This window comes from Perca fluviatilis, chromosome 2 (genome assembly GCF_010015445.1).
Source record: "Perca fluviatilis chromosome 2, GENO_Pfluv_1.0, whole genome shotgun sequence".
NCBI lineage: Eukaryota > Metazoa > Chordata > Actinopteri > Perciformes > Percidae > Perca > Perca fluviatilis.
The window spans coordinates 5,644,314-5,657,079 of record NC_053113.1 but is presented as its reverse complement, the minus strand read 5'-3'; the positions used below and the strand labels follow the sequence as shown (position 1 = coordinate 5,657,079).

The 12,766-nt window shown below is 43.1% G+C and overlaps 1 protein-coding gene across 1 annotated transcript in view; it reads right to left on the bottom strand.

Moving 5' to 3' along the window:
* The window catches only part of col4a3 (collagen, type IV, alpha 3), a 70,206-nt gene that overhangs the window by 54,780 nt on the left and 2,660 nt on the right, over positions 1-12,766 (bottom strand). Inside the window, exon 2 of the mRNA XM_039785737.1 lies at positions 231-287. Coding sequence (XP_039641671.1) covers positions 231-287 — 57 coding nt within the window. The remainder of the gene's footprint in view (positions 1-230; positions 288-12,766) is intronic.

The window sequence follows — 12,766 nt, the reverse complement described above, 5'->3', positions numbered from 1 at the left end:
GTGTACTGCCCCAGTAGACCAGTGTACTGGTCCAGTAGAGCCACATTAGACCCTTTAGAAACCATCAGCAGACTCCATTTCAGGTTCTGGTAGTTTCATGATGTCTGCAGTGACAGCCTGTCACCACTGGAGGGCAGCAGATAGACAGCTAGAGAGACAGACAGGCAGAGAGAGAGAGACAGACAGACAGAGAGAGACAGACAGACAGACAGACAGACGGATCTTCTCACCTTTTGCCCTTTGACCCCGTCACAGTGACATAGAGACTTTCCGCTGCAGTGACACACCTGCCGAGACACAACGTAAGTTTAAGATCATATTATAATATAAAATATATAATAAAATATATAATATGATATAACATATATAATACAATATATAATATAATATATTATATATAATAAAATATATAATATGATATAGCTCCTCAGAACAGAGAGCAGAGGGAGACATCAGAGGTGGAAGACTCAGACCCTCGACTGAAGTCTAAGATAATATGTCTACAGGTATGTAAGTTGAATCAAGACGATGAGATCTCCTTTAATGATCCCTCGTTACAGCAGCTCCAGAGTCCAAGACAAGAAAGGAGAGGAGTGATTGAAAGATAAATAAAAATGCAACAAGAAAGAAAGAAAAGTGAATATCTATAATAACAGGTAGACTCAGGTAAAGGAAGGAAGGACGCAGTAGAGAAGTAAGAATGTAAGGAAAGAAAGGAAGGAATCCGTTTACTGTCACAGAGGAGAGAAGAAACTAGAAAATATTTTTTTTATATTGAAAAAGTGCGACAAAAACTTTTTTTAAGCGACAAAGTTGACAAAAAGAAAGAGGATGAAAGCAAGGAGGCGAGGATGGAAAGAAACACACAGACACAGAGATACACACACAGAGAGACAGACACACACACACACATACAGAAACAAACACACAGACACACACACACACACCGACACACACACACACACACAGACACACACACACACACACACAGACACATACATACACAGACACAAACACACACAGACACACTCACACACACACAAACACACAGACACAGACAGACACACACAAACACAGACACAAACACACACACACACAGACACAAACACACACACACAGACACACACAGACACACACACACACACACACACGTGCACACACACACACTCATATGCGCATACACACAGATACACACACAGAGAAACAGACACACACACACAGACACACCGACACACATACACACACAGACACACACACACACACAGACACACACACCCGCATAGACCCAAGCACACACAGACACAGACACACAGACACAGACAGGTACACAGACACACAGACACACACACAGACAGACACACACAAACACAGACACAAACACACACACACACACAGACACAAACACACACACACACAGACACACACAGACACACACACACACGTGCACACACACACACTCATATGCGCATACACACAGATACACACACAGAGAAACAGACACACACACACACACACACCGACACACATACACACACAGACACACACAGAGAAACACAGACACACACACACAGACACACCGACACACACACACACACAGACACACACACCCGCATAGACCCAAGCACACACAGACACAGACACACAGACACAGACAGGTACACAGACACACACACATACACACACATAGACACAGACACACATTCATGGTGGACAGGAAAACAATTGTTAATAATTGACTATAATTAACTGATGTTTAACAGCAGCTCTGAGACACCCGTACCCTGCACAACATTACCCAGGATGCCTTGCTGCAGGACGTGTCGGGGCAGCGCGACGGAGGCAGAGGAGATAAGATGTCTGCTGCAGTTATCACAGGAAGAGCACTGTTACACCTGCAGGATACATCCCACTGTTTGGGTTTCAAAGCCACGCAAATATGTCCCCCAGATAACCACTTCAAGAAGAAACACGCTCGGCTGCTCCTCTACACTTTACCCTTCAGTCAGGACTACTCAGCTGTACCAGGGCCCGTCTACGGAGAGCCTTCCACCTCTCCAAGCCCGCAGGAACAGCGCCATGGCCTGAAGCCACCGTGGGCTTAGCGGGTAACGGTGGTACTGCACCCCATGGCCCACAAAGACTTTTCACACAGACTTTGCATGGCGAAAGAAACTTCTATATTTCAGCGGATAATTTTTTCTGGGGTACATCAACTTACCAGCCCGAACACTTAAAGGGCCCTTGTTTAAAACTTCACGTTTTTAAAGGTCCCATGGCATGAAAATGTCCCTTTATGAGGTTTTTTTAACATTAATATGAGTTCCCCCCCAGCCTGCCTATGGTCCCCCAGTGGCTAGAAATGGTGATAGGTGTAAACCGAGCCCTGGGTATCCTGCTCTGCCTTTGAGAAAATGAAAGCTCAGATGGACCAATCAGGAATCTTCTCCTTATGAGGTCATAAGGAGCAAGGTTACCTCCCGGAGAATTTGGCTTATTCCGCTACGCCTGCAGGGCCATAGACAGTTAAAGAAGTGAACAAAGTCGCGCCGTAGACTTCGACGGAGACCAGTGAAGTCACTTTTCCGGTGATGGCTGAGCGTTACTGCTACTGACGTACACTCCCCTAAAGGATTATTAGGAACACCCTACCAATACCGTGTTTGACCCCCTTTCACCTCCAGAACTGCCTTAATTCTTGGTGGCATTGATCCAACAAGGTGCTGGAAGCATTCTTTAGAAATGTTGGCCCATATTGAGAGGAGAGGGTCTAACAGTTGATGGAGATTTGTGGGATGCACATCCAGGGCACAAAGCTCCCGTTCCACCACATCCCAAAGATGTTCTATTGGGTTGAGATCTGGTGACTGTGGGGGCCATTTTAGTCCAGGGACCTCATCGTCATGTTCAAGAAACCAATTTGAAATGAGGTGAGCTTTGTGACCTGGTGCATTATCCTGCTGGAAGTAGCCATCAGAGGATGGGTCCATGGTGGTCATAAAGGGAGGACATGGTCAGAAACAATGCTCAGGTAGGCTGTGGCATTTAAATGATGCCCAATTGGTACTAAGGGGCCTAAAGTGTGCCAAGAAAACATCCCCCACACCATTACACAACCACCACCAGCAGCCTGCCCAGTGGTAACAAGGCAAGACTGATCCATGTTCTCATTCTGTTTACACCAAATTCTGACTCTCTACCATCTGAATGTCTCAACAGAAATCGAGACTCATCAGACCAGGCAACATTTTCAGTCTTCAACTGTCCAATTTTGGTGTAAATTGTCGCCTATTTTTAGTGGAGATGAGTGGTACCCGGGGGGGTCTTCTGCTGGTGTTGCCCAGCTTTACAAATGCTTTGCTGCATACCTCGGTTGTAACGAGTGGTTATTTGAGTCAAAGTTGATCTTCTATCAGCTGGAATCAGTCGGCCCATTCTCCTCTGACCTCTAGCATCAACAAGGCATTTTGGCCCCCCAGGACTGCAGCATACTGGATGTTTTTCCTTTTTCAGACCATTCTTTGTAAACCCTAGAAATGGTTGTGGGTGAGAATCCCAGTAACTGAGCAGACCAGCCCGTCTGGCACCAACAACCACGCCACGCTCAAAGTTGCTTAGATCACCTTTCTCTCCCATTCTGACATTCAGTTTGGAGTGCAGCAGTGGTGGAGGAAGTACTGAATCTCAGTACTTAAGTAAAAGTAGAAATAACAAGAGATATATTTACTTTAGTAAAAGTAGAAGTACAACAATGACAACCCTATTTAAGTAAAAGTAAAAAGTACCTGATTTTAAATGTACTTTAAGTATTAAAAGTAAAAGTACTTGCATAACGATTTATTCTTATTCGATCTTATTCGTCTATATTCTAGTAATTAAAAAAAAAAAAAAAACAGTATGGGCTGTGGCATTTTAATTAAGTTAGTTTTAGGTTAATGTAATTCTGCTTACCATCTGTGGCCCAGTTTACATTCTGACTTACAATTCTGGTTATCTATCATGGTGATCTGCATGATTTAGCATTATTTCCCACGGGACAGTGAATGCTGCACACATTTATCTAGCGAGAACACACGGGCTTGGACAACAAGTATGTGGCTTCACAGCTGAGGAGGACCGGGAGTGTTTTTAAGATAAATATACGGGTTGTATATTAACCCTACGTGAACCAGGAGCGGTACACAATGCTATTGAAGGGCGGGTCTTGGCGTGGCCATAGTGGGATTCGTAATATTGCGAACGGCACCGGGAGCTGGACGGACTGCCACCGGTGCAGGAGCTGCTGCTGAAGGCTTCCCTGCGGACTGCAAACGTGTGACGGTGAGGAAGACGTTTTGGCAGGGGGGAAAACTGATCAGAAAATGTAACGAAAATGTAACAGATGTTGTAGAAATGTAGTGGAGTAGAAAGTATAGCTAATTGCTGCAAAATGTAACGAAGTAAAAGTGAAAAGTATGCACTATTGATTGTAAAGTAAAGTACAGATACGTGAAAAATGTACTTAAGTACAGTAACGAAGTATTTGTACTTCGTTACATTCCACCACTGGAGATCAAGAGATTGTCTAGACCTGGACCACACCCCTAAATGCATTGAAGCAGCTGCCATGTGATTGGTTGATTAGATAATTGCATTAACGAGAAGTCTTACAGGTGTTCCTAATAATCCTTTAGGTGAGTGTAGATGTGACGTGAGCAACCTGTCTGAAAGTGTGAAGTCTTCTGGTAGCTGTGCCGAGAGAAATCTCAATCATTCCCAATCTTACAGAGACGGAGAGCGTAGATATATGTAAGGAGATAACATAGACACAGGCTAATTACTGATCACTAAAATTCTAGTTAACGTTGAAAAAAGTGACAAAAACATGAAAAACTTGACAAAAACTTTATTATTTGAAAAGATTATTTACATGGAGTCTGCTGGGTTTGGTGATGGTGATTTCGGGGCTGTTTCATGTTAAACTAAAAGGATCTTACTCTTTAACTAAAAGGTCTATCTCTGTAGGGATCCTTTCATAATGTTGTCAGACGCTCAGAATAATAATCTGAGTCTGTCAACAACTTTTAGTAGACGCTAAGTGATGCTGAACATTAGTCCTGTAACGTTACATCACAGCTTGTTTCTTCTTGTCTAACACTGGAGCAACTTTAAAGACTGTTGTTCACTTAGACACAGAAACATGGGCAAGTTACCTAACAAATACAACAAGTAGAGAAGCAGCAGAAACTGTCAGGGCAAGCCCTCGCTCACGGTAATGAAGTGTGAATTTTCCCCCCTCGTGAACTTGTGATCTGATCTGATTGATTGTCATCTTCGCCCTCATTGTTTTAGGGCGTGCTGCATTCATCCGAGATATCAGATCCTATAAAAGGGGCCAGAATCCAGCGAGACCGCAGAGAGGTTCACACACATAATTTAATAATCCAAATTGGGCTTTTTTTTCAAGTTTGTGGTCCTTTGTAATGTTTTCATTGCTTTTTTTCCAACATTTGTGCGCTTTTTTCAATGTTTTTGTTGCTTTTTCAATGTTTTTTTTGGCAAGCTTTTGTTGCGAAAAAACTGTCCAAAAAAAAAAGGAGAAACAAACAAGAATCGAGAAAAGTGCCCAAAAAAACGTTGAAAAAAGCAGCGAAAATATCAAACAAAGCAACGGAAACCTTAAAAGCTCCCAGTTTGGATTATTGCGGGGGTTGGAATCCCCCCATCCCCCCCATAAATTAGGCCTTTGCGGACCCCCCCCTGATTGATTATTACGTGTCCCCCTAGGGGTACTCTGGAGGACTGCAGGGGGTACGTGTCCCCCTAGGGGTACTCTGGAGGACTGCAGGGGGTACGTGTCCCCCTAGGGGTACTTTGGAGGACTGCAGGGGGTACGTGTCCCCCTAGGGGTACTCTGGAGGACTGCAGGAGGTACGTGTCCCCCTAGGGGTACTCTGGAGGACTGCAGGGGGTATGTGTCCTGGTAGTTGACTTTTTCCAATTTTTTCATTTTATTTATTTTAGTTTTTGTTGCCTTTTTTCATCAGCATTTAAATGTTTTTCAGTTCCTTGGCTGTTGTTTGGTAAATCTATTGTTGGTCAGGGGGTACCTGGCTTAAAAACACAATTCAAATGGGGTACATTATCGGAAATAAATTTGAGAAACACTGCTCTAGATCAGACCTGGGCATTGTACGGCCGATCTGGCCCTTTGGGCAGCCATAACTGGCCCTCGGGCTACATCCAGCACTTTGGGCGGCCCTAACCGGCCCTTGGGCCACATCTGGCCCTTTGGGTGGCCCTAATCGGCCCTTGGGCCACATCTGGCCCTTTGGGTGGCCCTAATCGGCCCCTGGGCCACATCTGGCCCTTTGGGTGGCCCTAATCGGCCCCTGGGCCACATCTGGCCCTTTGGGTGGCCCTAATCGGCCCCTGGGCCACATCTGGCCCTTTGGGTGGCCCTAACCGGCTCGCGTGAGGTCAATGGGAAGTTAGCAATCAAACGTAAAGAAGTATACATCATGCGTGGCATACAACTGCAATGCTTTTATTTTGAAGGCGACGTTTGATTATATTATTTATGCAGCTTCTTCTTCTTTGCAATTAAAAAGAAGTAGAAGAAGAACTGCACTGTGCCAACTGTGCTCACGAGAGACGTTAGCATGGACGTGAAAAGCTGTTATCCCCCCCCAAAAAAGAGAGGTCGATACAAAGTGCTCACAGAGTTTTTAACCAAACATGGACTTGTAGGGATTTATTTAGTGAAGTCAATGACCCAGGTGGAGGTACTAACAGACGGCATTAAAGAGTCAATTGCAAGGAAGTTTCCCAGGGCACTGGTCGTTAACATGACCAACAAGGTTACCATATTCGCCACGGACTATTGTTGTTGGAATGTTGTTGCCTTTTGGATCAACAGGAGGATTGTCTGACTTTGGAGAAATACTCCAAATAATCATTGTGCGTGAAAGCCCTGTCTTCGTTCTGAAGTTGCTGAGTGGGTGGTACCATGAGCACCTGAGAAGCTTCAAAGTAGAGCCCACAGCCAAGATTGAAGTCATTCAGCACCCAGAAATGAAAGATGCATACCCCTTGGCTGCATATAATACAGCATATGGTGGAATGGTGTCCCTGAAACACTTCATTTGCACATCAGAGTAGTACTACACTTCATTCAATTATTTTGTTATCATGCCATAAACATTTCAAATTAGAGACTACAATCTCTTCTCTTTCTTTCTCGCTACAGGTGATGACAACACATACTCCAAACATGTCAGTGGTGTTGCGAGTCATTATTGAAGAACATGGAACCAACTTCCAGAAGGCATCAAAAACGCCCCAACTACTCACAGTTTTAAATCAAGACTTAAGACAAAATTCTTTACAGATGCCTTCTGCTAATGCTTCACTGAAGCAGTATTACTTCTTGTGGTAGACCAATGACTTTTAATATTATTTTCTTGATTTTATTTTATGCTTTTATTTTTTACTGTTTTTTTATGCATTAATGTTCTCATGCTTTTAATCGTACTGTTTTTATGATCATGTACTGACCGTTGCTTTTGTGTTGTGTGAAGCACATTGTATTGCCATGGGTATGAAATGAGCTATATACATAAACTTGACTTGACTTGATATACAAAAAGTAAAGCCAAATATGGTGGAAGATCTTGTTTCAATAATCGTTGAAACATTCCAATTAATAATAATAATGTAATAATGTCTATTAATCCTGCAAGGGGAAATTACAATGTTTTCACTCTGTTGTTATTACACACAGGCCTGAATTACACACACATGCTCAGTACCTCTACATGCACTAATGGAGAGATGTCAGAGTGAGGGGGCTGCCCATGGAAAGGCGCCCAGAGCAGTTGGGGGTATGGTGCCTTGCTCAAGAGCACACTGGCAGTGCCCAGGAGGTGAACTGGCACCTCTCCAGCTACCAGTCCACCACCATATTTGAACCAGCAACCCTCCGGTTCCCAACCCAACTCCCTACTGACTGAACTACTGCCACCCTCATACATGGAGAATTTGGATTATTATACGAGGGCAAAGATTTTGGGAATCAATTTTTCAGTGTCACCTCAACGGCCGACCTGTACGACAAGGCCACTGTGAAAATTGTACGAAAAGAGCCTTTGGTCACCCTTGACCTGTGTCCACTAGATGAATCAGGTCTTACCTCTACCCTGAGTTCAGACAGACAGCTACCCTGCAGAGAATAGTCAAGTAGACACCAACGCTGTGGATGACTCAGCATCATCCAGCTCACAAGACACCAGTCTTCTCCCTGCGTCATGCCGCTCTGCTCCATGGCCAGTGCCGTTTCAAGTCCCAAAGTTTTCCCCACGATGTTGAACTTATCCTTGCAGAGGCAAACAAGACATATCATGCCACTGGAACACACTTCCATGATGCCAGTGTTAAATCAGCAATAATGCAAGACCTTGCCAAAGCCATATTCTCTTACTCAGCCTACCCTTCAGGTCAGCAAATTTGCTCAGAGGCTGAATCCCTTGTTGAGAAGTTTCCATGCCTTAAAGGTACTTTATTGTCACACATGTAGAAAAATGCATTCTCTGCATTTAACCCATGCCTCTAGGGAGCAGTAGGGATATAGTAGATCTGAGCTAGTCCCTTGATCAAGGGCATTGACTGGAGAACCTAGTACATGTTTTTTGATGGTGGGGAAACCCACGCAAACATGGGGAGAACATGCAAACTCCACACAGAAAGGACCGGAACGACCTGGATTGGAACCCAGAGCCTTCTTGCTGCGAGGCCACAGTGCTAACCATTGGGCCACCATGCTGCCTAAGGATCCTGGGTCCTTTGCAGGGATGAATGGTTGGCAGCAACGCCTCAAGTACAAGATGCACAACTACCTTGCCAAGCTGAAGTCACGAAAATATGCCTATCCTGAAATAGAAGTAAACACTTTAAAGAGGAAGCAAATGAGCGATGCAGCCCCAGCCAAAAATGTCAAAAGGCCAAAGAAAGCAGAGGTTAATTATGTTCCTCCCCAACCTGTTGGAGAAAATGAGGACACGTTGGAGAAAGAGAGACTTGAGTTTGTTTAAGAAACGAAAAAGAACAACACAAAGATAATTGGAGAAAGAAATGTCCAAAACCTTTTCAATGCAAAGAGTGGAGGTGGTGACCCTCAGTCCAGCTGTCAGTGTCTTCAAAGAGAATTGGCCTGGATTATTCAGTGAGGCTCAAGTAAGAATGTTTTGTTAAAGTGCCCATATTATGAAAAAATCCCTTTTTCTGGGATTTGGGGAGTTATTTTGTGTCTCTGGTGCTTCCACACACATACAAACTTGGAAAAAAATCCATCCATGGTGTTGTGAGATACGGTTTATGAATGTGTCCTGCCTTCAGTCTCCTGGTGAGCTGGTCAAAACCTGCACGGCTTTCTACGTCACTAGCCGAAACGCCGGGCTAACCGTTAGCATGCTAGCGATAGCCCCCTCGTTCTCAATGGCAAAACACTGCTACAACACACACTAGTTCCCCCTAATCTCCAAAAGAACTACTTCCATGTCCCTGTTCTGCAGGTATTCCACGCTAAGTTGGAAGTGCGCCCTCGTTTAGAAGAAGTCTCCCGGCTAATCCTGCCTTGTACTGACCGACAGCTATGATCCTTACCTAGCTACTGAGCATGTGCGACTCCCACCAAAAGATCGTACAGAAGCAGGATGTCTCACTCTGTAGCTAAAACAGAGAGCTCAACACACAGGGTGAAAAGAGGAGCTGCAGCAGTGTGCAGTACAACAAAAATATGGTGAAAATTAAACCATGTAGACCTATTCTGGCACAACATCACAATAAAATTATGAATGTGAAAATGAGCATAATGTGGGCGCTTTAATATATTTATTTTTTTCACCAAGTTCATCTCATTTGTCTGCTTAAACTTAATTTTAGGTCTTTTAAAATTGGTGACTATCATTGAGAAAGTTGTGTGAATTGAGAATGTTCCTTTACTCATTTCCTAGATCAAAGAGGAGTTCCCACGTATAACAACAGTTTCGCTGGAACAAACATTCATGCTGAAGCTTGATGGATACACACCACGACCTCTGAAGTGGATGTGGGCCAAAGGAGGAGCTGCTGGTACCAGGATGCATCATCTTCCTGAATGAGGTTATAGTTGTTATTGTTGTTGTTTATTCACAAAAAAGTGCAAAGAATTTGCAGAAGTGGAGCTCAGGAAGACTTCTAAATAACTTCAATCACTACTATCTCTTCCTAAAATGATTCAGTTGTTAAAGGTGCTCTATGAGTTCCTGAATGGTTTCAGCGCAATGTCATTTTTGTCTCAAATGGTAATCATCTCTCCTTGATCCGCTAGCTGCCTGGTCCCTGAACACACCGTGAAAAAGCCCGGTCTCGGGAGACAACACAGGGGTCGTAAACGTCAAACAAACACTAGGGGGCACAGGCTGTGCACCAAAATACAACAAACCATGTTCCAGCCAATCACAGACAAGATGGTTGGAGAGGGAGGGGGGTGGGGGTTAGTGACAGGTAGTCAGTTAGTCATGACAGTTATGGAAACATGGGGGGAGGGGCGAGCTTGCTCTGTTTGGTTTTGAATGTACTTGGAACGTCAACAGAAGTGACCACGCAGGAACTCGTAGTGCAGCTTTAAGTGCTAACGGAGCGAGCTGGAAAATCTAACTTTTGAGTAGGACCACAACATCATGGCCCCCAACCCAACTCAGCAAAGATTGGTCTCGCTCGGGCTTTAACTTCTGGATATTCAGCAGCGTTGCCACAACGGACCGAATGGCTTTGCTCGCATCTTTCTCCTTTACGGAACTACAACTCAAACTAGCGCACGGCCTCAACGTCATCGTTCTCAGCCACTCCCTCTGTTCGCTGATTGGACCGGTAAAGACTGGCCGGAGAAAACCCAAGAATATACCGGAAACCCAGACGGAGTACTGAAGGGAAATGAAAATTGAGCTTAAGTACGTAGGAGGGCGGAGCCAGGCCAGTGTCTAGGCTCCATCAGGGGGAATATGTCTGGCTTCTCTACCCCTTTAAAATATTTCATAACGACGGAGTCTAATCCCCAAAGATTCTGTACATTTCATATTATGCTTATGTACAACAAATCTTTGCATATCTGCAACGAATGTCAGTTAATTGTAGCGTTGACCGGCATGAAATCGGCATATGTCAGACTCACCTGCCGGTCGCCGGTCATGGCCGAGCACGCCAATTCCGGTCACCGGCCGGTCTATCGGTGCATCTCTACTAAAAATGCATCTATTTACAGTCCCGATGTGTCGAGAAAAAGACAGACTCAGCTGTCTGTTGCCTAACTGAGTATCAAGGGAACATGAAGAGGAGCTCCTCCAAGACTGCCAGGTATGTTATTAAATGATGGATCGACTAAGGTATCACATGGTTACGCATAGGCTTGCCCTGATGTAATTGTTCAGTATTGGATACCAATCACACATGGATGTATGTGCGTAGATACGGCATTGGCCACCGCAGTTCATTGGATAATGCAAGTGTGTATCGAGACAGGGGTTCTATCCATGATTAAAATCAAAATGATACTAATAATGCAGGTTTCCTAACCAAAATATCTTATCTGTGTAGATATTAACAGTACACCGCTTTACACCTTAATATCATTTAGATAGTTGAGTTTTTAAAAAAAGTATATATATATATATATATATATATATATATATATACACTTTCAAAGGATCCATGAGCACAGACATAAACATTATCTTTCGGGTTGACCAAGAAAACTAAATTGTATTGGGACAGTATCTCGTTATTGTCCTTAACTTAAAGCGCCCATATTATTCTCATTTTCAGGTTCATAATTGTATTTTAAGGTTGTACCAGCATGGATGGATTTTCAAAGTTTGTATGGGTGTGGAAGCACCAGAGACAAATTAATTTGTTAATTAATTTGACTTTTAATTGTATTGTTGTTGAGACTCTATCAGAAAAACAAAAAGAACTTTTACAAATAATCATATGTATTGTATGCATCAAGCTATGGAAAACAAGATGCTGTATGGTTATTCAACAAACAGTCATAAATAGTGACGATGTGTGCAAACAAGTGCTCGCTGAACTCAGGAGAAGAAAAACTCTGGACAAAAAACAGCTCCTTCCATGGGACACTTTTAACGCATGAACTACAGCACTTTATAAAAAGACTCTATACACATTTTTAAAACCGCTCTATGCACTTTATAAAAAGACTCTATATGCACTTTATAAAATCGCTCTAGCACTTTATATAAAATACACTTTATATAAAAAAAAAAAAAAAAAACTCCATGCACTTTATAAATATCTCTATGCACTTTATGAGAGGCTCTATGCACTTTATATTTTAGTTTTGTTTGCACATTTTGTTTTATTAGTTATATTCTTGTAATTTTTGTATGGTATATATTGTCAGGTAGCCTACTGTATGTTTAAATGTATAAATTGTAATTTTGTAAAAACTTAATAAAGCACTTAAAAAAAAAAAAATAATAATAAAAAAAGAAGCACCAGAGACACAAAATAACAACCCCCAAAATCTCAGAAAGTGATTTCTTTCATAATATGGGCGCTTTGAATAAAAGTGCCCATGCTATTTTATTTTTTTATTTTAAGATGGAGGACGTACATGAAGGCAACATGGAACAAACCATGAAGGTTGTTGATGATTGTGATCCATAATCCTGCAGCCGAGGAGGATCCAGCAGACGTGTTGATTGTGATTAGAGTTTAGATTCTCTGCCCGAGC